This window comes from Carettochelys insculpta, chromosome 24 (genome assembly GCF_033958435.1).
Source record: "Carettochelys insculpta isolate YL-2023 chromosome 24, ASM3395843v1, whole genome shotgun sequence".
Classification (NCBI taxonomy): domain Eukaryota; kingdom Metazoa; phylum Chordata; order Testudines; family Carettochelyidae; genus Carettochelys; species Carettochelys insculpta.
The window spans coordinates 7,605,148-7,631,419 of NC_134160.1; the positions used below are offsets into that span (position 1 = coordinate 7,605,148).

General features: G+C 54.7%; 1 protein-coding gene and 1 long non-coding RNA gene across 3 annotated transcripts in view; one reads left to right on the forward strand and one right to left on the reverse strand.

The window, feature by feature from the left end:
* The first annotated feature begins 818 nt into the window (after positions 1–818).
* MFSD2A (MFSD2 lysolipid transporter A, lysophospholipid) lies at positions 819–25,697 on the forward strand. The gene is made up of 14 exons (XM_074976375.1): positions 819–984; positions 3,730–3,855; positions 5,908–6,032; positions 13,971–14,094; positions 15,159–15,237; positions 16,163–16,335; positions 17,207–17,297; positions 18,719–18,840; positions 19,579–19,662; positions 21,230–21,313; positions 21,953–22,065; positions 22,431–22,574; positions 23,389–23,565; positions 24,952–25,697. The coding sequence occupies exons 1-14, from the start codon at positions 895–897 to the stop codon at positions 25,010–25,012; spliced, it is 1,593 nt and encodes a 530-aa protein (XP_074832476.1). The 5' UTR covers positions 819–894; the 3' UTR covers positions 25,013–25,697.
* Positions 6,274–26,272, reverse strand: part of LOC142001298 (uncharacterized) — a 33,218-nt gene continuing 13,219 nt past the window's right edge. The window contains exons 2-4 of one of the 2 annotated variants that reach the window (XR_012642448.1): positions 18,694–18,885; positions 10,100–10,216; positions 6,274–7,810 (exon numbers count right to left, since the gene is read on the reverse strand). This is a non-coding gene — a long non-coding RNA (uncharacterized LOC142001298). Of the gene's footprint in view, positions 8,237–10,099; positions 10,217–18,693; positions 18,886–26,272 lie in introns of both variants that reach the window. The other variant, XR_012642447.1, reaches the window with a different exon arrangement.

The window sequence follows — 26,272 nt, forward strand, 5'->3', positions numbered from 1 at the left end:
CCACAAGATTGTAAACTTTTAACATTATTATGTGATTTACATACAGTAACTATATTATATATGCAGCCCAAGACAATGCCTCTTCACTCAATGCAGCCAAGGCAAGCCAAAAGGTTGGACACCCATGACCTATCTTATAAAACTGGAAGAGATCTTCAGAGGTCAGCCAGTCCAGTCCCCTGCAGTCCCTATCACCATTCCTGACAGGTTTGGTGTGGGGTGTTTTTTTTCTCCTTTTTTTTTTTTTTTGCATTTGCCCCGGATCCCCGAATGGATTGAACTCACAATCGCGGGTGTAGTGGGCAAGTGCTCTAACCACTGAGATAGCCCACCCCTCCCCTTGGCATTGGCCGCTGTTAGAAGACAGGACACCGGTCTAGATGTACCTTTGGAGCCTCAGCCAGCCTGGCCCTCCTTGCGCCCTTTGGCTGCAGCCCCTGTGGGGCGGATTCTCATCTCCCTTCCTCCTGTGCAAACTGGGAGGAGCTCCAGGGAGGGGGCTGGAGAGGGAGCGGTGCAAACGACCCGGCAGTCAGCCCCTGGGTTACTCCGGCTATTCCCCGGGTGCCACGGCCCTTGGGGTCAGACCCCGCGGTCGACTGCAGCTCTGCAAACAATGGTGGTGGCGAGTTCCCACGCCGAAGAGCTCGCGGCGTTGCACGCGGGTAAATCCCCCCTCCCGCCCCGCCGGACTGCTGGCGCGGCGCTGGGATTGGCTGGGAGCAGGAGGCCGGGCAGGAGGGTGTGTCCATCGCGAGGGGGAGGTGACGCAGGGCGAGAAATTAAATTCCACCCCCCGCGCTTGGAAGCGGCCCATTCATTCACCCGCCGGCGCCAGCCCAGGCTGCACCCCCCTCGCGCGCTGCAACGCTGGTGGGAGCCGCGGCTCGGATCATGGCCAAAGGGGAGGGGGCGGAGAGCGCCTCGTCCGCCGGGCTGCTGCAGCCCAGCCTGCTGAAGGCGGACGAGCGGCGGCGCTCCAAGGTGAGGGCAGTGGGCCCCGGGAGCTGGAGGGAGGGAGGGATGCGCTGGGGGGGTCGTTCTTAACACGGGGGGGATTGGGGGGGTTCAAGTCTGATACGGGGGGACTGATGGGGGGGATAAAACTTCCTCTTCTAGAGGAACCCCCCCCCCGGGCAGTGCGATCTGGGCGCGGGGGGCGGGGGGTGTAACCCCCTGACACCTCCTCCCCCTCCCAGGCCCGGCCGGGATCGGGGCTGAGCAGCGCAACGCCGCTTGGCCGCACCCGCCGGGCTGGAACGTGGGGACCGGGCGCGCCGCTGGCTGGCAGCCCAAGTTCATTCATCAGACTCCAGGGCCAACTTTTCTTAAAGGGGCCGCGTCCTTTATCTCGCCGTTCCACGGCCCGAGGGAGATAGGCGGCTGGTGGCTTTGCGAGCCGGCTGGAGAGACCCCCACAGAGGGGCTTCAAAGTGCTGCTGGGCCGGGAATCTGGCCTAGCTCCCACCCCTGACCCGGCTGGGCAGAACCTCCTTGGGCTGGGGAGAGGATGGGGGCTGCGCTGGGGTTTGAGCCTCTCTTGGCTCTAGCTCTGGGGTTTTGCATTACTAGGTGCTCTCAGGACAAAGCCTCCGGGATGGGGGAGAGGAGTTGAGGCGGAGGGAGAGCTGCTTTATCGCTTGCGGCCCCCCCCACACTTGCACCAGGGACTGGTCTCATGGGCCCCTTAGAAATAGCAGTGGTGTGATCTCTTACCCAGCCTGGTAAGTGTGCCAGAGATGGTGTGATAGGCCTGCTCCTACCAGAGGCAAGCATAGCGCTGAGCCCTTTCTATATAGGGCTTGTAATCCTCCAAGAGCTCTGCAAACACCCTCTAATTCTCCAACACCTCTGTGAAGTAGGTAAATATCATCTCCCTTGAGACCAAAGGGGAAACTGAGGCATGGCACAACATGCCCAAGGCCATGCCATGAATCACCATCCTAGCTAGCTGTGGCTTTTCAATCCTTGTTGATCCCTTGCCTGCTTAGCTCTATGGACAATAAGCTGCCTGTCTAGGGCTGCCAACCCTCTAGCATTGTTTTTGTGTCCTCCAGAATGCATCCAATCAAAGTTTATAACCCTAACGCCGACCAGTAGTGTCTGATAGTTGACTTCTGTATCCTTTTGTTGTCCCTTGTCTTACACTTGGATTATCTCTTAGCTCTGTGTTTGTACAGCTCCTGGCACAGTGGGGCCCTGGTCCAATAATAAGCTGTCTGGTAACACACTTAATAACAACTAGTCTCTCCCAGCTGAACTGCTAGGGTGTTGCCACAGTCTGTAGTGTATAAATCCTTAAAGGAAGAACCCCATCCCCAGGGAAGCTGTCAGTACCTCTTTTCCTCCTTGCAATTTCATGTCCCTGTTGGAGAACTCTCCCGATGTCATCAAAACTCCCTTTTTTAATTGAACCCAAATGTCTCTCCCCTGTGTGTTTAGATGCAGCTGTAACTCTAATTTGGTGGTGGTATCCACTTGCAGAATTAGTTTTTCACAGCCTGTCTGTCCATGACTGCCCTAGAAGTTCTGTTTTGTTTTGCTCCCCTCTTTGGGGGAGCCATCCTCTCTTAGTTAAGGCTCTTTGTTTGAGAAGGGCACCCACACCGTCAACATGGGGAATAGGCACCCAGGTGTGACTTTCCAGGTAATTTTTTTAAGGCTTTTTATTGCAGCACAGATACAAAATTGGTATCTGCAGCAGCAAAAACGGCCCATTGATACCCGCACCCACGGATGTGGATACCCACCAATATATCCATACAGATATCCGTATAAAGGACGGGTTCTAGATACAAAATTCATAGCTGCAAAAAAGCACGTCCGCCCGACATGAGAAGCAAATGCGAATGGCTCTGGTGTATTCTGTACAGTGGCTGACCCAGCCCCCATTTTGCTGTAAATCTGAAGGTGCTGAGTCGGTGTGCTCACTTACGCAAGCTGTTAGATACAGTGCAGCCTTTGGGAGCATGAGTAGTGTTGGCGGGAGGGGGATTATTGGAATGCTGCCTGGTTCTCCCTTAAATTACCAAGGCTTCTGTTTAAAGTTAGGGGTCTGGCTAGTTGGGGGGGCGGGTTTCTGGGTCCTCCTCCTCCAAGATAAGCATGTGCCCATGCAGTGAAGCCGTGGGACAGTAATAGGGTGGCCTGTTGGACTGATTTTTAAGCATACATATCTCATGAACCATCCCTAAATGGCCCCCTCCAGGGCTGAACACACAACCCTGGCTTTAGCAGGCCAACGCGCTAACCATGAGCAGATCTGAACAGTCTGTAATTAGGCTGTTCTAGTGCTACTGGTGCCTTAAAAGCCACTGACTTGGGCTGTTGGAACCTGCTCTCTGTGCTCCTCCTTTCTGGCACGGTCAGTCTGCGATGCGAAAGGCAGCATGGTCAAGTGGGAAGAGTAGAGCAGTTAAATGGGCAGTTTGGAAGAACTGTATGTTGAGTCCTGGTTAAGTCATCCCAAGTTGGCTGTATCCTGCACTGTGGAAACCCAGACCACGAGGGGCTGTTAAATGAACAACCAGGCATGAGACTCCCATGGGTGCCTCATCTGTAGCATCTGCTGGGGGCCCGTCTGTGTTCTCTGTTGCAGTCCTAACTTGCAGTCGGAAATGGGGGAGGGCAGGGCGAAGGGGACGACCGGGGAAGGGGAGAATCTCCCTGAACTTGATGGCTGTTGATCTGACTCAGTGACTAAGCTGCTAGCTTTCGTTCCTTTTGCAGAAGGAAAGTACAGAGAAACTGTCCGTGTGCAGCAAACTGTGCTATGCAGTTGGTGGAGCTCCCTACCAGATCACTGGCTGCGCCCTGGGCTTTTTCCTGCAGATCTACCTGCTGGATGTGGCACAGGTAATTCTTCCAGCTAAGCTTGCTTGCCTGAGTCGCTCGGGTAAGGGGGCTGTAGGAACACCTCTGCATCCAGACACGTGCGTCTCTTGAGCCAGGCTCAGCCATTGGGATCCAGTCCTCGCCTGCACTCACTCGATCTAGGGATGAGGAAAGATGTGAGGCTTAAAGCTCATCTAGTCTGTCAGCAGAAGCTTTGGCTAGAACAGGAACGTTTTATGTTGGGCCCAACTTTTCATCCCTGTAATTAACAAGACAGCCCGCCGCCAACCTGTCTAATGTAATCCAGTAATCCAACCTGACAGACATATCTGTTACGTTCGTATGGGAAAAAAAAAACCCAACCCTTTTTGGCACATGTAAGAAGATAAGTCTGTAGCTGATTCCCTGTTATGATGCTCCCAGAGGGAGCATCGGCCACTTTTGGAAGACTGGACCTTTGGTTTGACCCAGCCTGGCCATTCTTCTGCTCTTATGTATGCATAGAGCAGGTGCCCAATTAGAAGGATGTCTGGCTAGGGAGCTTCCTCTCCCAGGACGTGCACCATTGAGGGCTGCTGGCATCTAGGCCTTGCCCTTGTCCTAATCAGCTGACTGCAGGGAGCAGGCAGCTGATGGAGTGGGGGAGGGGAATGGGGAATTTAAGCTCAGAGTGCTTGGTGCTAGCTGAATTCAGCTCTTCAGTCTTATGGAGGGAACCCCCAAGGGCTTTCCCACATAGTGTCTTCCAGCGTAGCATAAAGAAGTCTTAGAATGTGTCTGACAGGCCCTAGATGAGCCCTGCTTCTGTGGCCAGTTGGTGCTGTGTCCTGTTCCGATGGGCTTTTAGCACAGAGGGCTGCTGGAAACTAACTAAAGGCACTTTTTCAAAGTTGGGTGCCTAAAGTGAGCACATGACCCCTCTCTTTCACACTAAGCTAGAAGCAGGTGGGGCTGGGGGAGGGGAGGTCTGAGTGGTGGATGCTCCCAGGATGCAATCAAGAGGTCAGTGCCTTTGGGAAGTGGGACCTGCAATTCACGTGCCCATGTATGGATTTGGGTGCCAAATTTAAGCATTCAGATTAGAAAATTCTGTTCTGAGCTTCTAAAATGCTAACAAAGTTCCTTTCCTGGGGGGAAAAAAAGCACGGATCAGATTTTCTTCTGAGGGCTTAGAGCTGGGTTTACACTTGCTAGCACTGAGACAATGTCTCCTGGGTTTTTATTCCCAGTTTTGCCACCTCTGTACTGTGTCCTTGTGCACAGCTGTACCTTAGTTTCCCCCATCTGTGAAATGGGGATAATACTGACCCACTTCTCTGGGTTTTGAGATCTCTAATGACCTTGGTAAAGTAGGAGCACTGGGCTGAGATGCTGCTGGAGGAGGTGGGCTGTGTTCTTTCCTAGTAGCATTGTGGTGAAGAGTGGGGATAGGGAGGGAAACATTGCTGGCAGTGCTTGTGGTGTGCTCTGGATGTAGATAGGCAGGAGAAGCGATGGCTTCTCTCCACATGGGATTGCTAGCAGGCCCAGGGAGCAGACTTGGACCTGCAGGTGTTGAGCTGATGTGTGTGGCAATTAAATTGCCCAGAGTTTCATGTGGCTGGAGATGGGTGGGGTGGACAGAAATCCTACATATAGCCAGTGCGCCCTCTAATTTTTTCCATTCATGGGCAGAATAAATTTTATTATATGCACCAAAGTATGGGTGGATGTGCACCTCCAACAAAAACCCAGGCTGTGAGTTCTGTGGCTGCTCTGCTGATCAGCTTTCCTGGGCAGCCACCCAAGTGCTCCGCTTACAGGGAACACAGCTTCCAGCTGCAGGCTGCCTCTCTCCAACACCTAGGGTGGCTGTCCCAAAGAAGAGGAGAGAGATCAGCTAGTTCTGTTGTCTCTGGGCCCCCTGGACATGCAGAGAAGGGACACGTGTGCCTCTTCTCTCTTCCCAAATGCTAACGGCCTATAAGATCATCAGCCTGGGGGAAGGGGCTCTGAAGGCCTCTGGTCATGGTTTTTCTCTCCATCGCCTTTCCAAGCCTATGCAACAAGCCCTGTCTCCTCTTCCTGCAACAGCTGGACCCTTTCAATGCCTCCATCATCCTCTTTGTGGGGAGAGCGTGGGACGCTGTCACCGACCCCATGGTGGGGTTCTTCATCAGTAAAACCCCTTGGAGCCGCTTTGGACGCCTCATGCCCTGGTAAGAGAAGCTTGTCGGAAATGGGGGATTTTTCACCATTGCCGGAGGTTGGGGCTCAGCAAGGACTAGCCTGGATTCCCCCTTCTAGAGAGCTGAGGTTTCTGCTGGCTGTGCTGTGTTTTCTGTTCAAAGGGTTAATGTTTTCCCTGCGTCACATAAGAGGGAACCAGAGGCGCAGAAAAGGGAAGGGACTCGCCCGAAGTCGCCCAGCGCATGGGAGCTGAGAATAGATCTGTGGGGGGAATGGAATGCAGCATGCCTGGTGGTGAGCGGAGGCATCATAATCTGCGGATGGCTCTACGGGTTGTGATGAGAACGAGCCTAGAGACCAGCCAGGGAAGCCTATTACCTGGGCCATTTGCAGCCTCCAGTTAAGTGAGAGGGCAACTTACTTTGTAGGAATTGGTGAACCCAGTGATCAGTGTTCCCTCCACCTTTTTTTATCCTGTCCTGGTGTGGAATAAAATTTATGCACACCAAAGCATGTGTGGACATGCACCACCAGTTGGAACACACGGTGCTGGCTGTGGGCACTCTGCTCGTCAGCCGGGCGGTGTTTCAATCTCTCCTGCGTGGCTGCCCGGGCACTCAGCTGACAGGGAGTGCCGCCAGCGGATGACAGTTACGCGGGCCTCGCTCTCCCTGAAATGCTAGTTCAAGGCCTGTGCTGGAGGTGCCTGGCCGTGGTTATCACCCCCAGGCAGATGAGTGCATGAAACTCCCTGGCTTAGGGCAAGGACTGGCAGCAACACCATGCTGTGTGGCCCTGAGAGATGAGTGTGTCTGGTGGTGGCCAGGCTCCAGGGGGTGTGGGTGTTCTCTGATAGATCTTCAGGGTGGCTTTTCATCTGGGAAGGGCTGGTCTGCTCAGCTGGGTCTTGATAAGTTAGATCTTTGGTTTTGTGGACTGGGGTAGTGCCCAGTGGTAGACCAGGACTGTTGTGCTTGGTGCTGTGTGACCATTGGGGTCCGCGGGTGGAGGCAGGAATGGGACTAGGAGCTGTGGGGCTGGCAGAGCTTTGTAAATAGGGGACTGCAGGGAAAGGAAACAAGTTGGCAGCAATCGTCCCTCTCATTTTTTTCCATCCTTGGGTGGAATAAACTCTTCTGCGTACTGAGGCATGTGGAGATGTTCCCCACCAATAGAAACACATCCTGCTGGTGGTGGGCAGCTGTGGGTGCCTTGCAAATCGGCTGGGCGGCATGTGAATCTCTCCTGGGCGGCCGCCCAAGAGCTCCGTTTACAGAGAACACTGGTCTGTAGATTGGCATATGAATGGTGGGGTGGAAGGCACAGTGTGTTCCTTTGTGACTGTGGGGACATTGTCATTGGGCTGGGAGGAGGGGAAATCCGCTCTGTCTGGCTCCTAGGGTGAGAGGCACACAGACGCTGCAGCTGGTGAGAAGTGTAAGTTGGTACAAAACTGGCCCCACCCACAGCAGCTTCTCTTATCACCACCTGCTTTGTGGGGAGAGGGAGGGCATCTCCATGAAAGCACCTACAAAGCTACTCCCCACTGCTCGCAGCTGTTTGCACTGTTAGAGCCGTGTGTCTCATCCAGAGGCTATTGGAAAGCCCAGCCAGAGATCCCTGGAGGCTGAATCTGTGCAGGCCAGAGTGGGGGGGGTGTCTGGGAAAATGGCCTGGGGGCTGCTGCATGGCTCTTGGGGGTTGGCTGGGTGCTCTGTCACCCCTTTGGGTCCTCCTCTTCAGAGGCGCTCTTAGGTTCTTCGCCAGGGAGCTGGTTCCTCTTGGAAGGCCAGGGGTGTGGAGGAGTCTGGAGGGGAAAGCAGTAAATGGAAGGCGTCTGTTGAAACCAACCTCATCCCCAGCCCAGCATGCACAGGGCCTGTTTCTGGTGTAAATCAGGATGGACTCCATTGGAAGCGATGACCCACTGGTGATGTGAAATCAGTGCCACTGAGGACACAATCAGGTCTCTACTGTCTCCTTGTGCAGAGCTGCAAGGCTCTGCTCAAATTCATGTGCTGCTGGGTGCCAGGGCTGGTGAGAGCCTGGGCTCTTTGCCCAGGCTGGTTGGGAATGAAGCGGCTGGAGCTGGCTGTCTCCAGAGCAGCAGGCAGCCTTGCAGTCTTGTCCAAGCCGGGCATTGGGGAGATGCGTGCAGTTGTGCGTTGCTGATGCACCTACTACTCCTGCAGCCGGAGGCTGGGGGTTGCAGGGAAAGCCACATAATCTACAGCTGAGGGGGAGGGGGGAAGAGGAGAAAGCAAGTGGAGACCAGGCCTGAGTTGGTAGTTGCCATAAGAGTGCCCTTTCCTAGCCACAAGTTCCCACTTGTCCCTTCTCTGCCCCCGTTTGGAGTGTGGAAATCGGGGCACTCGCCTGGGCAGGCACCACCCAAGAGGGGCAGGGTGTGGAGTTCAGCATGGTACATGGTAAGGGAATTCAGCCCCTTCCCCCTCCAGGAGCACAGGTTCCAAACAGCTGCCAGGTGCAGGCAACTGAAAACCACAACTGCAGTGTGGTTCAGGGCTCTTTGCCGGAGAAGCTGGTCCCAGCCGGATTCCAGCTGGCAGGTCTCCTCGGCTCACAACTAACGTCATTGCGACGGCACTACAGGTTGGCAGAGAAATGAAACTGTGTCCGGGAGGATGATCTCAACCTGCTGCCTCTCCGAGGGTGGAAGTGGCAGCGTTCTCCATCGGCCCTGTGGCCAAAGAGCTAATGTCAGTTTCTTGTTACTCAACCTGGTAACGCACAGCAGTGCTGAACTATCAGGTGGAGAAGTGGCTGGGTGGGGAGGAGATGGGACAGTGGAATTAGCAGGGCTGGTCCTTTCCCCCCAGTTGGCAGCTGGATCCCTCTGCTCTCTGGGGTCCCCGGACCATTCTAAGGAAAATGCCGTGTTCTTTTGTTGGCTGATATAAAACAGACTGTGCTCATAGGCTAGAAAGTGTCGTGAGCCCTTTACCCCTCCTCCTGCCTCGTGTTGGGAGGTCCTAGGAAGTGGAGGAATGGTTGAGAGCAATCACCAGATCTGGGTGCACTCCAAGGCAGCGCTAGCAAAGGGCTGCTCTTTAGTTGCTCCCTGTTTCAACACAGGGACCTACTTCTAGTCTGTGCGCGCTCTGGTCTTGTGCCTTTAAGGCTGAGGAGGGGGCTGTAAACTTGGAAGGACACTTCATTTTTCATTGGTCTGTCCTTGAGATCTCTGCTGGGTTAGTTTGAATGACTTGCTTTAATGAGCTCTGATCACTTGTCCGCACCCTCTTGTCACCCACTTCATAAATAAGGTAGATTGACCCAGGAATTGATTGCAGATCAGTCTCTCTGCTGTAGCCCTTCAAAGGCATGAGGGCTGTGCGGGGTCTCTCTCTCTCTCTCTCTCTCTCCCCAAGATAAATTGTAATTTTGGTTTCTTAAGCTTGGCGTCCCCATATCCTCTGCTGTGCCCCCATGTCCGCCCAGGTGGATTTCCTACTCTGTTCTCTGAAGCGTCACCCTAACAGCTGTGCCCAGTAAGCAGCTACGTGCTCTGTTCTTCCCCTGCCTACTGGTGCTTCCCTGGGGTGACTCTTGGTCTCAGCACCCATTTGTTTAAGGGGCCCTCATGCAGATCGTTTGCAGCTGTGTCCCATCTCCAGACCCCAGCAAAGAGAAACGAATTTCTGCTCCAGCAGAGGAAACGGTTAAAGATTAAGGCAGGGGTGTGCTGCTTAGAGGAACATGCCATTCTGAGTGGGCCAATGGGGAGACAGGGCGGGCAATACTGCAAGGTCTAGGCTTTTTCAGATGTTAGTTCCCATACTCCTGCTCAGAGGTTACTTGGAGTCGGCCTCCAGGCTGGGAGCTGCCTGTGGGTGGTGGCTGAGAGTGGGAGGATGGCTGAGCTGATGTACTGATTTCTAAGTTACACAAGCTCTACATGGCTTTGCTCCCAGCTGCCCAAGTCATACGCTAGGGAGGGTGGGCTCTGCCCCTGGGGCATCCAAAATGTATCCTTGTTTGTTACTGTGTAGCACACCCTCTGCAGCGGGCCTAGAATCTGGCTCACTCCTGATGGTTCTGAGCTGCTCAAACGCTTATGCAAACTCTGACTCACTGTGCACCAGGCGTGACGGGACCAGGGGGAGCATGTGATGGAAAAGGAACGGCTGCAGGGTTCTTTACTTTTGGCTGCTTCCAGACCTCATCACTCTGGCTTGTTCCTTCCAGCCTCCTGGAAATGACCAATGCAAGGAAAAATGTGAATGTTGGGTCATGTATTGGTCTATTCCCCTCCACGTCCCCCATGTGGTTGCTGTACAGTGTCTTTGGGTGTAGTGTCCCCTCCCCAGGTGTTTATTAACTCCATGCCTGACCATGTCAATCCAGAGATCTATTCTCGTCTCCTTACCAAATCCTGGTCCTCTCTCAAACTCCTAGTGGATTGTAAATGCCACCAAGCAGGAGCTGCCAACAGCATGTACAAAACCTCGCATGGGTCGGGGCGGATAGCTGGAGTTTAGCTGGAGGGTCTGAGCCAGGGGTGGGTAATAATTTTCACAGAGGAGCCACTCCACGAATTTGATACTGGTTGCAGTCCTGCTCTGGCTCCCGGGAAGTGGGGCTACAGAGAGTGAAAGAGACACTTTGTGTCTCCCCATCTCCCTGATCCCTGCTCTGCAGAGATGGGTACAGGGGCAGGGGAACACCCTGACTTCAGCACCACCCTCTGCCCTCCACCCTTCCCCGCTCTGCACAGCTAGCAGGAGAATCCTAGGAGCAGCTGGGCTGCAGAAGGAATGAGGTGGAGGTAGGGGCAGCTGAACACAGGCTGTAAGTACGCATGCACTGCTCGGCGGCCGGGCAGGCCAGAGAGAAATGATTGGCCAGCCAGATCTGGTGCCGGAGCATGACTTTGCCCACTGGGTCTAGGCCCTTCTGAAGCCCTCAGACTTTGGCATCGGTGCTGGGCCCCAGTGACTCTAATGCTGGTCTTGATGGCCTCATTAAAACAGGCTTGTGAATTTGCAATCTACTTTGGGGGTCGCAACCCACAGTTTGAGAACTGGAGCGTTAATCTCTCATGGGGGGGGCACAACTTGCTGGTGGTGCAGTCACACACTCCCGCCCCCCATCCTTACCCTGTTACTGCCTGATCTCCACCTGGCCCCTGGGGGCTGACCATCTGTCCCAGCTGTGCAGGTGACCTGTGTGTGTGTGGCAGGGGGGGACACATCATTCCCTCCATGTGATTGTGAATTCACATGTGCCCGTCTCACATGGGGAATCTCCTTTGTGCTCTCCATTCTTGAGGGACTTTTGTGCTTCCATTTAATAGCCGCCACTTAAAACTCGCGCCTGTGGCTTCTCCCCAAGCTCTCGGCTCAGGTGACAGGGACAGCAACATGTGCGGCTCAGCCAAGCGGCGAGGACAAACCTTTATGGCTGATGGTCCGTGCCCAGCCGCCAAGCTGCTGCAGCATAGCCAAGCTGTGCCAGTCTGCTAAGACGCCCCTGCAGGCAGGGCTGCCCCAGTGCGGGGAACGGGAAGTAGGACCTGGGGCAAACCACCCCGTTGCCCCAGGGCCTTAGACAACAGCACTGCATCACAGGCCCTGCCCCTCCCCTGCTGCACCCCCAGTCTGCCCCCGCCCCCGAGTGGGTTGGGGATTACCTGGGGTGGGGTGTGGTTGTAGGCAGTGGCAGGGGGTTGCGGAGGGAATGATGTGTCCCGTCCCATCCCCCCCCGCCACACACACACAGGTCACCTGCACAGCTGGGACAGATGGTCAGCCCCCAGGGGCCAGCTGGAGATCAGGCAGTAACGGGGTAAGGATGGGGGGTGGGAGTGTGTGACTGCACCACCAGCAAGTTGTGCCCCCCCCCCCCCCCGCATGAGAGATTAACGCTCCAGTTCTCAAATTGTGGGTTGGGACCCCCAAAGTAGATCGCAAAGTCTGCTTTGCTTCACTGCGCCCTCGTGGCTTGCTGAGCCCCACTTCCACCACTTCCCGCCTGGTGAGTGCTGGGGGGTGGGGGGCAGGGGAAGTGACTCTCTGTGGCTGCGGGCACCACTGCATCCACGTAATTGTCCCTCTCCCATCCACAGGACAGCTGTGGGAGTCCCCCAAAGCACAGGGCCTGGGGTGGCTGCTCCACCTCGCCCTATGGATGGGATGAGACAGCTCTGCCTGCAGGGTGGGAGGGAGGATTCGGCCTCTAAACCAGCTCGTATCTCTTGGTCTGGCTAGCAGTGAGTGAACCCTCTCTGGAGCTCTGCTGCAGGGAGTTCCTTGCAGAGCCAGACGAGGGCTTCCTGCTTTCCCCGCCGCATACTTCTCTGACACAACTCGTCCATCTCACTTCCCCCCACTTGGACAGGATCAAAGGGGAGCCAGCTCCTTTCTTGGGCCTGAGGATTAACTCTTCCTTTGCTAACTGATATGTCTCTGTGTGGGGAAATGGTGGCCTGGTTGGTGGAAAATGCTTTGGAATCTTTGAAGCTCTGTACTGCCAAGGCACTGTCTGCACTCAGCATCTGTGTGGGCCCAGCTCTGCTCCGACCCACGGTGGGAAAATATGGCAGATCTCTCCCAGCGCTGCAGGAAACCCATCTCCACGAAGGGCCTAGCTCCCAGTGCTGGGAGCCTGTCTCCCCTGGCAAGTTACTGGGCTGAAATCATCCCCCTGAGTGCAGCAAGCTTCAGGGCAGTAACTTGCCAAAGTAACTTGTGCTGAGGGGTGATGGCCAATGTAACAAGCCAGGCTGCTGCTCCGCCTCTGGGGACGGGGGATGTGGCAGGAGTTTGCCACCCAGATTGGTTACTCCTGCTCCTGCATGCTGCTGCTTCTGGGAGGAAGAGAAGGTTTCACTCTGATGTGAGCAGGGCCCAGAAAGAGAAGCCAGGAATAGAGATGAGTCAGTTTCCCTTTACTGTACGGACAGGATGGGGCCGGCAGGATCCGGGTCCCAAGGTGTTTCAGGCACATAGATGGTTTCTATGGGGAAACCATCCTGGTTTTGTGATGGTAGCACCTGCTATCTTTGCTGGGGTCAGGGCCCCATTGTGGCCTACAAAGAGAGAACCTTCCCTGAGAGCTTACAGCCAACTTATTTCAACTTGTTCTGGGGGAACGGGTGGTTTCTCGGCTTCATTCTGCACCCCTTGCTTCATTTGACCTCCTCCCTAATACAGGAGCCCTGCATTTCTGGCCCGTTTGCCTGGCAGCCTCACGTGGCTCTGTTCACGGGATCTGGTCTCTGAGATCAAAGCCATTCTCCATAAATCTCTGTCAGCGCTTTATCTCTCTGTTGTCTGCTCTCCCCCATCTCCAATGCCCCTGTGTTACAATAGCCCCTTTGTGGAGGGGTTGGTGGGGACCATGATCAGGAGCACAGCACAGAGGTCGGAGGGCTTGACAAGCTTTTCCAAGGAATCTAAGGCATTTAGGTGCCCATATCTGACTTTCTGTGACAGGTGCCCAAATGTACACAGAGTCACGAGCCACCAGCCCAGAGGAGGGGGAGAAATCAGGAAGGTTGAGTGTTCAGCCACAGTGCAAGATTAGGGTGTCCTGGGATCAGATGCCAGCTCTCTGGGAAGTGGTGGTGTTCAGCAACCTCTGGCTTTGGCTGAACTGGGGGTAGGTCGGTGGAGATGAGGGGAGCATTGGAGGGCATGATTGGTCAGGTTCCTGTTCGCCCACTCTGCCTGAAAAGCTGTCCCTTTTGAATGGATAGGCCCATAAGAATGGCTGTATCTTCTGCATGCCTTAGTATCTAGCACCGTGTAATGGACCAGTGGTCCACCCTCAGTCAGCTCATCTCTGGTGGTGGTCTGTGCAAGGCTGGAATTGCTACTTGGATGGGCTGTGATCCTGCAGCTCAAGGCACAAGGCCCTTGTGTCACGCCTGCTGTCAGTGCTGGGTGCTTGTGGCTGTTCACACTGAATTTTTTTTTTTCCCCTCGCTCTCCTTTCCCCCAAAGGATCATCATCTCCACCCCATTTGCTGTGATCTCCTACTGCCTGGTGTGGTTTGTGCCAGACATCTCGAGTGGCCAGGTGATGTGGTACCTTCTCTTCTACTGCATGTTCCAGACCCTTGTGACGGTGAGTCCACTCTCCAGGCACGCACGAAGGCTCCCTGGGAGGGAAAAGGCCAACCTCTTCTCAGCTGCCTGATGAGTCCAAGGTCCTGAAAGGGGCTGAAAGCATCTGCAAAGGCTGTCCTGGGACCGCCAGTGTTGTCTGGCTTTCCCCCAGTCCTAATCGTACAACTCAGAGCTGTGCCTCTGGCCCCAGGGCCAGCTTCTTTGCTGCTCAGCCACTTGGACTGGAGTGGAGACAAGTCCTAGCTCCTCCCTCCAGCAGTCTGGGGCAGTGGTTCCCAACCTGGGGTCCATGGACCCCTGGGGGCCTGCCAGGATATTGCAGGAAGTTCATGGGAAAAAAGATAGGATAATTAAAAACAGCAAGAGGTCCTGTGGCGCCTTACAGACTAACAGAGATTTTGGAGCATAAGCTTGCGTGGGCAAAGACGCGCCTTGTGCATCAGATGAAACCGATCTTTGCCCACACAAGCTTATGCTCCAAAATCTGTTAGTCTATAAGGTGCCACAGGACTTCTGGCTGTTTCTGAAGCTGCAGACTAACTCGGCTGCCTCTGATATAAATAAAAATGATCAGACAAAATAAGTGTTAAATTGCCAAGTTACAATCAATTATTTTTAAATTAAATATCTTCCAATAACATCATTCATTGCCGCCCGAAAATCTGTTATGGTTTCATTTTTCACTTCATGAAGTGTCCAGAGTGGCTACAATTGGCTTTGGCTGGGGTTCGTGAATGGTTTGGGGGGATGACTGGGGGTCTGAAAATGGCTCGGGGGTGGTTGGGGAGTCTGCCCTCGTGAAAAGGTTGCTCTAGGGAACAACTGCTGCTCTCGGGGAATTCCATACAAGGCCAGCCCTGCCTGGGGTGGAGCATTACGTGGGGGAGCCAGGATTCCTGTTTGTTCTCGTACATAGTCTCTACCTGGATGGAGTTTCCTTCCTGCAAAAGATTACAACCCACTCAGTCTGTGGTCTGCTCTGAGTGTCTCACTCTGGTCTGTGGCACGAATTCCCATCCAGGTCTTGGCACCGAAGGGTTAACCTTTTCTCTGTCATTGCAGTGTTTCCATGTTCCCTACTCGGCGCTCACAATGTTCATCAGCAGGGAGCAGAGCGAACGAGACTCCGCCACTGCCTATCGTAAGAGCCCTTCCCTTCCCCCTTACAATAGCCCTCCCCCCCCAGCTGGGGTGTAGCCTGAGAAGTACTGGTGCACGTGGCGTTTGATTTCTGGTTGCTGGGAGACAGGTTTCACCAGTTGAGTATCCTGCCCGCTGTGTGTACAGGTGTGTGTGCGTGTGGGGGGGGTGTCCCTCGCTGTTCTTGCGGATGTGTGGAAACTCATATGCTTGTGTACGGGCACACATCACTGCCAGGGAACTGGCTTGCACACGTCCACATAAGCAGCAAAGAGCCTGTTCTGAAAGGCCACCAAAGCTCCCTGCGCCTCTATTAGACTACAAGGACGGCTGGTGGTTCTAAAGTAATGTCCACGTCCAACCAGCCCTGTGGCGTGAGCCCATCTGGATGGGAATGGTTTGAGGGACTCGACCTGAGAGCTTACACACCAAACAGCTGGTGGATTGAGACTGGGACTCAGGAGTTTGGGGTTCTCTTCCCAGCCTTGATGCTGAGCTGTTGTGTGACCCAGGGCAAATCCCTTCACCTCTCCATGCCTGTCTTCCCAACTGGGGATATCTTCCTACCATGCCTGGAGATCTGTACCCGCCGCCGTTCCTACACACTGAGCTCTTGGGGCTGGCTGGGGGCATGGTGGGCCAGGTTTGGAGTGAGGAGACAGTCACCAGTTTGCCTCTGGATGAACAGGCCTTAGCAGCCACTCTCCTCACGTTCTTGGCCCTTCGGTCTGTCGGCCATCAGGAATGGGTGACTGGAGGCATCACTTGATTCGCTGTTCTGGTCGATCCCTCTCGGGCACCTGGCGTTGGCTGCTGTCGGAAGACAGGATGCTGGGCTTGATGGGCCTTTGGTCTGACCCAGTCTGGCTGCTCTTCTATGAGGGTGTTGATAATGCAGTGGTGACCTGTGTGTTTCCTCTGCTCAGGGATGACGGTGGAGGTGCTGGGCACCGTCCTGGGAACGGCCATCCAGGGGCAGATTGTGGGCAAGGTGGATACTCCGTGCATTCAGGACGCCCACTTCTTCAGCATAACTAACTCCTCGGTGGCCATGGAGGAGGTGAATGTCACCCGTGACACCGGCTCCCTCACAGACACGGTAGGTCTGCCCCACTTTGCTCGGTGACTCTGCTCTTTCATCACAGTGTCAGCTGGATTCTGGAGGCAGGAAACCATGTGAAAACCAGGTGCCGAGTGCCTTCATCTTCCCCCTCCAGAGCAATCCTGGCAGGGTCAGAACGGGGCCCTCCGGCTGCTGTGGAGCTAAGGCACTGGCGACTCATGGGGGGCCCCCCCCAGTGCCGTGGGAGGGAGGGACAAGGGGCCAGAGCCTCTGGGCAGCCCAGGAAACTAGTGGGGGGGCTTGGCTTTCACAGCAGGGGTCGGACACCATGCACTAACTGGCAACGGGTGGGGAGAGAACTGGAGCAATGCATCTCTTCTCCTTGGCTCCTGGACTACCTCACTTGGGAGAGGGACAGGACCATTCCCCCTGCACTTGCCAGCAGGGAGTGGAGTGCTGGGCTGGGGCTGGGTTGCTCTCCTTCCCCCTGTGGCTGCGAGTGAGTGTGGGGACCTGCCCCCAGCTGGTTCCCCAGGCCATGTCGCTTGGGGAAGGGATGGGGCCTGGGGTGGAGGGGGTGTTGTCCCAGCCCTCCACCAATGGCGCGGGGAGGAGTCATGTGGGTGTAGTCACATGGCTGGCCCCTGCCCCCCATTTCCTTCCTCACCAGTTGCCCCCGAGCTCAGGGACTTCGGGGAACTTATCTCTCTGCAGCAAGTACAGGGTAGAGTCTCATGGGCCATCAGCTGCCACTCGGTAGCACCGTGCAGACCATCCCACTCCAGTCTGTGGCGAGAGCTCTGTCCACTTCCCTGGTGCACGTGGGATGCCGACCCCGGGGAGAGAGGCTGTCAGAAGGGTCCGGTGGGGCAGCCTTGCTAACCGGCTTTGCCTCTGTCTCCCGCAGAGAAATGCATACATGATCGCCGCAGGAGTCATTGGGGGGATCTACGTACTCTGCGCACTCGTCCTGATGCTGGGCGTGCGGGAGAAGCAAGGTGAACAGGGAACGCTGGTCGTCTTGTTTGAGGGGTTAGAACAGGGCTTCCTCGCCACCTGTCTCCCCCAATATGGGCAGCGAACAAACGGAGAAGGGGAAATGGCACAACATGGAAATTGCTATTAAAATTGGTCTTCCCCTGCTCTCGGTGAAGCTGCCTCCGAGGCCTTTGCCCAGCCAGCCGGGGAAGATGTCAGCGTTTTATGCTGGGGACCCATTGTGAGCCAGAAGCCTCTGCACTGTAGCAATCTGGGCCATTCAGACTTGAGCTGTGTTTAGAAAGCCAGATCTTGAAGCAGCCTTTGCCCCAGCAAGTACGCCCCAGACTGGCTCCCACCCCGGCTCTCTAGCAGGTTAGGGAGAACTTTCAGCTCCACACACCCTGGGGACTTTCCAGCCCTGCAGCGTCTGCACTAAATCAGACATTGCAGTGTGGAAAGCAAAGAACAGGGGCTGTTGCACTGATGAAGCCCCAATGGGGTAGGGCTCCACTTGGGGGCCCTGTTCTGTAGGGGTGCTGTGTGAAGACAAAAAATCCTGTCCAGGGTTGGTGGATTTCTGCCTGGAGTCATTTCTTTTCCCCCACCCAGTTCAACACTCCCTAGGAAACGAAGCACGTGCTGCTCTCACTGCTTTCTTCTTAACATCTTCAGTGGCTGGTGCTGGTGACACCCACATACCAAAACTAGGGCAGGTGGGAGTTGAGGTTAATATAAGCCAGGATGGGTACAGGGTTGGGGACACGCAGCTCCCAAGACCCATTTTTTTTCGTCTAAACCTCCCTGGAAGGACTGCAAGTGGCAGGACATCAAGTCTCACTGGACAGTCTGGAGGGGACCAAGTCACTGCAGGAAACTGCCTGAGAGAGTCTGTCTTCCTGCTTATCATTTACCCATGTGCATGGTTTGTAGCCTGGCTTTGGCTAACAGTGGCAAGACTCTCACAGGCTGCCGGGAATCGGGCTATTCCATGGCTGTGATAAATGTTCAGAGGGGAATTTACTTCTGAGCCCAGCTGGGTTTTGTCCCATTCTTAACCGGACACCACTGCTGGGGCAGTGCTCTACTGATGCTGGGAGAAGAGACCCGGCTGACAGGAAGTTTAGTCTCAGCTCTGCCACTGACCTGCTATGTAGTCTTGGGCAAGTCACTTAACTGACCAGTGCCTCAGTTTCCCTATTTCTAAAGTCAGGCTCATGGGGAGTTGGCTTACAGGAGTGTGAGGATGGGTGGACATCTCCCCATACTTTGGAAGATCACTGTGGCAGGGGTTGGGGACTGAGGTTTCAGTGGGGCATTTTTCATACCCAGTAACAGGCCCCATGTCTGTTGTAGCACTGGGGCCTGTTATGCTCAGGTACCTTTAAGAAGGTCTTTCTCTTGGGGTCTAATCACCTGCTGATCCTGCTCTGCTTCCCAGATGCCTCCAAGCTCCAATCAGACGAGCCCATCTCTTTCTTCCGGGGGCTGAAGTTGGTGATGAAGCATGGTGCCTACATTAAGCTGATCATTGGCTTCCTCTTCACCTCGCTCGCCTTTATGGTAAGAGAACCTCCCTGGAGAAGAACAATGTGGCTTGGCACGTACCTGCAAGGGGGAGGCAATACATCACTGACTGAGGACTGCCAGCTGTAGCTGTAGGAGAGGAAGGCTGGGGGGTGTCATTTCAGAAACCTGCGCTGAGGCTTGTGTGCAGCTGAGGTGGGCTGGCCTCCCCAGCCTGAAAGAGGCGTTTCTCCTCTGGCTTTCAGTGAATGTGGCTTGTGCCTGTTTGCTGGTTTCCTCTGCTCTGGGGACCCTCGGAATCCACATTCCCTCCTGTCCTCTCAGAGGCCTGAGGCAAGTGCTGGTGTCCCACCCCCACCTCTGGTGACCTTGGCCTGTTAACCTGTCTCTGGCCCACCTGGGTCTTGGTCACAGCCGCATCAGGACAATCTCTGTCCAGAAAGAATTCCCACGAAGGTGCATTTGAGGGCAAGGGGCCTTGGAATCTTAAACCGGTTTGCTGAGCCCCGTTGGAGGGGGAATTTGCCTCCTGCTAGAATATACTTAAGGCCCAACTGCAGCAGCAAGCTGTGTTCGTACAGCCCCCAGCCCTGAGTAAGTGTTACGTGCTGGATCCAGATAGAACTTGGTGTTTTCCCTGGGTGGGCTTGGGTTGTGCAGGGAATCCAGTTTCTCTACAGGGGGCTGTTGAGTGCATTCTCCCCACCCCCCGCCGGGAAACGGGCATCTCCCCATTCTGCCCTGTGAACGTCCTATGTCTGTTTCCTTCACCAGCTGCTGGAAGGGAACTTTGCCTTGTTTTGCACCTACACCCTGGGATTCCGCAATGAGTTCCAGAACATCCTCCTCGCCATCATGGTATGTATTGAACGCGTGCGTACAGGGCGTCCCTTCCCCCAACCCCATCTGCCTTGGCTATGCAGGTAGGCCAGCTGCATGAAGCACAGACGGTGCCTGTCCAGCACCTAGCTCCATGGGGCCCTGATCGCTGAAGGTCCTTAAACAGTACAGGAATAAAGCACAATAACAATCGCTGTCCCCGTCACCTGGCCAGCTCATCCTTTATATACTTGGGAGCCCATTTGTGCTGGTTAGAGCAGGGGTGAGCAAACATCTTGCATCTGGCCCCAATGAACCTTTTGGCATGTGCAGGCAAGTAAGTCTGTAGAATGTGGAAACTTGATGGAAGGGTATAGGAATTGCGAACACACGTCCATGGAACAGTAGTGTGGCTCAGTGTTCTCAATGAGATGGATGAGCCAAACCTGCTGTGCCCCCTTGTGAAATTTCACACACCCCCCCTCCACCTCCCCCTCTGGATTAGAGGCTGCTGGTTGGTGTAAGGATGGAGGTTTGGCTGTAGTGGCCGAAGAGCAGAGTTGGAGCCCCAGGTGAGAAGCAGGGTGCTGAGGGGAGAGCAGGGTGGGGAGAGCTGGCATGTGCAGGGAGCTGACTGGCAGTTACCTCAGACAGGGCAAGGGGTAACGCCTTTCTTAACCTGGCTCCCAGAGACAACGTGGCCGGCTGGCAAAAACAGCCAGGCTTTTGTCTGCGTTTGAAGGAGACAGTGAAAGGGGAGAGAATAAAGGCTGTGCAGACCCTTTGTCTGAGCCCTGCCATTATCTTTTCTCTTTCCGTGATGGGGAGGCGGAGAAAGGAGGCCCCGGGTGGTGACTGCAGGGAGGCACTGACTGGAGGGAGTAGAGGGGATTGTTTGGAAACCTTCTGCCCATTGATAGATGGCAAGTGAGTGGGAGAGGCGGCTGAGGAAGCATTGAGGCGTGAAACACTTGGCCTTGCCAGAAAGGCAGTGAAAGAGACAGAAAACCTGCCCCGGCACTAGGGAAGCACAAGAGCGCAAAAGCTATGGAGGCAGAAGACCGAGTGTGCCTCCGTGGCCCGCATGCAGGCAGCTGCTTGGTGCCTGATCCGTCCAGGGTGTCTCCTGTGCAGGATGTTTGTCATGTGTCTGGCAGCAGCTCGTTAGGTCTCTTCTGCTCTAGGCTGGCTTCCTGCAAGGCAGGGACTGTCTTGCTTCAGAGCAGCCTAGCAAAGTCAACATCCATGTTCACCACGCCTGGTCCGGAATGGACTCTCCTCCAACTCCCTCTCCTCACCTGCCGGGGACGAGGCCAGGGGCTTTGCAAGGCTGTTTCTGGAAATGTGCTGGAGCAAGACTAGGGCTTCTACGGCAAGGTCCACGGAGCAGGGAGAGTCTTGTGGCAAAAACTGTCTGAAAGAAGTACGGGGGCTCCAAACCACAGGCAGAAGAGCCCAGATCCATCCCTCATGCATCTAGGCCTGACCTCAGGCTGACACCCCAACCCACAGCGCTTCTGCTGTGGTTGAAGTTAACACCTCACTGGTGGACAAGGTTTCTGTGGAGACTGGCTGGCCCACATCTTTTCCTCTTTTTTTTTTTAAGCTCTCTGCCACCTTGACTATCCCCCTTTGGCAATGGTTCCTCATGCGCTTCGGGAAGAAGACGGCTGTGTACGTTGGGATCTCGGTGAGTTAGTCTCCTGGGGTCACAAACGGGGCAGAGAATGGTGTGTCAGTCCATGCCTCGTAGGGATCTTGAGCAAGTGGAGGTGGGGAAAGACTAGAGCAGGGGAGATGAGCCAAACACCTCAAAGCAGCAGCTCCCAATGGGGGCAGGAGTAACCAGAACTTACCACCCTCTGATCCAGGCTTGCCCCGGGGCCCCTTTGAAATGCTGTGGAGCACTGTGTGGCTGTGCCACCTCTCCACATGTTGGGGGATAAGGGGACACGGCAGCACTCACTGCCCTGAGCCCCGCCTCTTCCACCTAAGGGTGGGGAGCACCGCTCCCCTTGTACCTGGGCTCACAGTGGCTGTTGGCACAGCTGATGTGGCATCATTCTGTGCTTTCATGGAGGGCACTTCTAGGTAGCCTTGGCTGAGAGAGCAAGGATGAACAGGACCATAGAAAGCGAACCGTCCTCTGAGCCTCATTAGAAAGGTTCATTACGGTGTGGCTAGATCCTATTTGGTCAGCCAGCATCTCCAAGTGTTGCGAGAGAAGACTGGGGGAGTCAGGGAGAAGCCAGTTGGTTCACAGGATCCCTGTTGATCCTACGCAGCCTGGCTGGTGACGTGAAACCTCTGTTCTCTCCCGCCTCTTCAGTCTGCTATCCCCTTCCTCATCATGGTCGTCGTCCTGGAGAGTAACCTGATCGTCACCTACGTGGCGGCCATTGCAGCTGGGATCAGTGTGGCTGCTGCCTTCCTCTTACCATGGTGAGTGAGAGGCCTCTGGGAACCCCAGACTGTGTCCCCACTGGGCTTGGAGACTCCAGCTGACGCACAGTGCTGCTGTCTCTGGTGGGGGAGAGAGGTCTGACCCAGGATGAGGGTGGGCTTGCTGGGGTTGTGAGCCTCCTCCTGTCAGTATGTAGGGTGCTGTGGGCCTCTTCAGTAAGGAGGGGGCTCCAGAGTCTGGCTATTTCCCATGCTTCTGCACAGTTCTTGGAGGGGAATTAGTCTGTAACTTGGGGGTGGGAATCTCCCAGGCCCCTGCTTTGGAGGGGGAACTGTGGGTCCCATTGAAGACTCAAAGGTCTTGTTCATCTCTGAGGCTCATGCTCTGTCCTCTCTGAACTCAGGTCCATGTTGCCAGATGTCATCGATGACTTTAACCTGCAGCATCCAGAGTCCCGTGGCCATGAAGCTATATTCTTCTCCTTTTACGTCTTCTTCACCAAGTTCGCCTCTGGGGTGTCTCTGGGGATCTCCACACTCAGCTTAGAGTGAGTTTGCTCACTGAGCCCAGGGGCACAGGGGGCTCGTTAGGAGAGCTGGGAGCTGAGCCGGAGGAGAAAGGCCTCTCAGACCCTGCACAGCCGGAAGCATCTCCATTTTTACCCACAAAACCATAGAGGGAATTGAGATTAGCTGTCCAGTGGGCTTGCACTGCAGACCGCTCCAGGTGCATCTCCCCTGCAGCTTTTGTGCTAGGAGGGAGGCTCCCTCCAAGTTTACAGTCCACAAGCACTAGGAGAAATCTTCGGAACAGTCCAGTCTCTTCAGAGCTGCTGTGGTGCACGGCAGAGCTAGCTCGTGAGGTCATTCCCCTCTTTGGTTCTTACACAGCCCCATGGGCAGAGGACAGCCCAGGCTTGGACTTCTCCTCCCAAAGCACCTGTGAAGCAGGGCAGTGCTCTTGTCCACCTCTTCTAGACAGGCTAAGTGATTTGCTCAAGGTAGCACAGGAAGTCTGTGGCAGAGCAGGGAGCTGGGTCTCAGTCTCAGGCTGGGCTGGCATTCCTCCATTGCTCCTTCGGGGGAACAGAACAGACAGCAAAGCTGTGAACTTCTAGAGCTTGACAGCTGTTGGGTTTGGGGTTGGAGGTAGTGATGCTCCATGGAGGAGGGTTGATGTGGTGATGCTAAAGTAACGAATGCTGGCTCAGCAGTAATTCCCTGGGAATCCTGCACTATCTCATGACCCGTCTTCCCACTCAGAGGTATTTCTGCAGAGCCAGGGCTGGAGCAGCATGGAGAGAGGAGGTTGCTGATGTCCTGGCCTATATTTCCCTTACTTGACCATTCCTGTTACCTTAGCTTTGCAGGGTATAAAACCCGGGGCTGCTCCCAGCCCGAGGAGGTGCACTTCACGCTGAAGATGCTGGTCTCGGCGGCCCCCGTGGGGCTGATCCTAGTGGGCTTACTCCTGTTCAAGCTGTACCCCATTGATGAGGACAAGCGGAGGAAAAACAAGAAGGCCCTGCAGGATTTAAGGTAAAGGCTGCCATGGGATTCTCTGATGTGGGGGAAGGGCTTCCCTCGTCAGGATGGGCAGGTGCCAGCAGTCAGGGGAAGGGCCAAGGTTCTCACAAGAGCCCTGACCAGCTGTAGTGCGGGGAGAACCTGCCCAGGCTCTGTGGGTTACTGGGAGGCAGAGGGGGGTTTCTAGGGGGCTGACAATCTCTTCCCTAAGCAGATGTGGGGAAAGTAACCCAAAAAGTTACCTGAGTGTAAGTACAGCTTTGCAGGGGGGTGTAATTAAGTAAAAGTCAGGGTGTCCTTCTGGGAAAATACTTGAGTAAAAGTACAAAACTATCCCATCTTAATGGCACTGAAGTATCGAAGTAAAAAGCAGCCACCCTAAGGACATCCATGGATACTGCTGGATACCTGAGCATACTCCAGATGCAATACGTTATGTACTCAAGTAGCTTTCCAGATGGATGTGCTGCCTTTTGCTTAATTACTTCCCCCCAAAAGTAGCTGTACATTTACTCATAACTTTTTTGGGTACTTCTCCCAGTTCTAGCCAGCCTCCGAACACCTGCAGCCCTAAAGCAGCACCTGGCCTGTGCTGGGGGAGGCTGCAGCACCACTCGGCAGATGGCATCTTTGGGCTGCAGGCTCATGAGATTCCAGACGCGTGGCATTTGGCTAGAAGTGCAGCGTGACTTTCCCAGCCATGGCGCTGCCTTGGGCACATGGCTGTGGGATGGTAAAGCGCTGCAATGAATAGAAACGCTCCCAGAGTGCAGGCATCACCTGCTTGCACACTTGCTGCTTGGCTTTCTGCAGCAGGAGTGGGTGGGCTCTGCTGTTTCCTCCAGAGCCAGCACAGTGCTGTATTTAGTAACTTTGTGGAGCCTGACGGACAGAGAAAAACCTTGGTATTAGACCTGGACACAGGAAAACCAAGCGTTTCCCTAGAACGTGGCTGTTTCAGTCTGCCCTAGAGCAGGTGGGAACTAGAAACTGTTGTGAATTTTACAGCCATCTGGGGGAGCTGTGACATGGGTAGGCAGGTCTACATCCTGGTCCTAGTAGAGTGAAGTGTCCACATTGCAGAAACTTGCCGCCTGCCTGCCTGCCTGCCTGCTGGTAGTCTGGGAAGAGAGACCAGGAGCTGAATGGGGCTGGAGAAGGGACGCACAATCATCTCTGTTCTGCTCGGTCAATCAGAGCCCTGAGCGGTTGGCAATGACTAGCACATGGAGAAACCGACCCCATAGTTCCCACCCTGCAGCTAAAAAGAGGGCTCCCCTTCCTGTCACTGTCCCTCTCTAATTCCCCCACCCACAGGCCACTGGCAGCACATTGGGCTACTGGCTGGAGGGAAAGGGATGATTCCCATCTGATGCCCTCTAATCCTTCTTTCCCCAGGGGGGAGGAAAACAGCAGCAGCTTGGACTTGGACTCCACAGAACTCGCCAGCATCGTGTGACCTCCTCGCCCTGCCCTAGCTCCCTTTCATCCACTGTTCAACACGGGGCTGCTTTGGCAACTGGATGGGATCTCTGCTGAGTAACCACATTACCTGGGACCCCTGGAGGCGCTGGTGATGTGCTACATGGGTCTGAGTGGGGAATGTTACATGGGATCTCCTGGCAGTCATCTCATGCCTTCCATGGGATCCATAGAGTGCTGGTAGTGTACATTACACAGGATCTATTCAGGACTGTACTAACGTGCCACTTAACAAACCAACACTACACCAGCCTGGCCCCCACAGTGCTGTCTGCAGAGCACAGGAGCCTGGGCCAGGAAGCTATTACTCATAACCTGCAAGACACTTCTGCCTACTGTCTGCCTCTCACACGCTGATTTGCCTGGTCCTGCAGGCTCTGAATATAGCCCAGATCTTTGTGGTACTGTCTCTGGATCACTCGTGGACCCATTTGGTGCTGGTAGTGTACATTACACTGGCAATGTGAATGAGCTGAAGACTAACTCACCTGTACGGTCTGTAAAACAAGGACACTAATGTAGAAAGAGCTGTTTTTTATGAGATCTAATTAAATAACTTAATGATGTTGTAAATAGGAAAAAAATTCCCTATTTGTATATGTCCATACAGAACCCGAATGGAAACTATTAATATTAATTTACATAAAAGTGGGGAAATGTCACCTGGATTGGTGTAGTGGATTTTTTCCTTCCCCTTCCCCCATGGCTATTGTTTGCATCAACAAAAGGGGCCAAGATGGCTGAGAGTCAGAGCGTGCTGGATCTGCATGAGCAGGCAGGGCAAGCTAGCGCCAGCGTTCCTTGTAAGATGAGCACTTCAACCTCCACCCAGCAGAGATTCAGGTGCCACCCAGCTGATTAGTAGAGCGCCAGCAGCGTGTTCCTATTGATGGTGCACGTCCACATGCCTCGGTGCACGTAACATTTGTTCCGCCCATGGATGGAAAAGATTGGAGGGAACGCTGTCTGGCCCCCTTCTATGAACAGAAGGCCAATTTCAGGACAGAAATATCAGTGACCTGGATGAAGGCCCTGTCTCCTCCCTGCAGAACTAGAATCCTTTAGCTTCCCAACTCCGCAGACCTGAGCGCCTCAGCTCCTCTAATCCGGGGTGAGTAAACTTTTTTTTACTTCAGGTCCCACTTCTTGTCCCTGCAATTAGCAGCGCCCCCACACACACCTGTCTAATGTAATCCAAACCAATGGAAATTTCAGTTATGTTCATATGCACCTCCCC

Coding starts and splice junctions, on each gene's coding strand:
- MFSD2A (XM_074976375.1), top strand. CDS start 895: ATGGCCAAAGGGGAGGGGGCGGAGAGCGCCTCGTCCGCCGGGCTGCTG. Junction 985..3,729: donor ACGAGCGGCGGCGCTCCAAG/GTGAGGGCAGTG, acceptor TTCCTTTTGCAG/AAGGAAAGTACAGAGAAACT. Junction 23,566..24,951: donor AAGGCCCTGCAGGATTTAAG/GTAAAGGCTGCC, acceptor TTCTTTCCCCAG/GGGGGAGGAAAACAGCAGCA.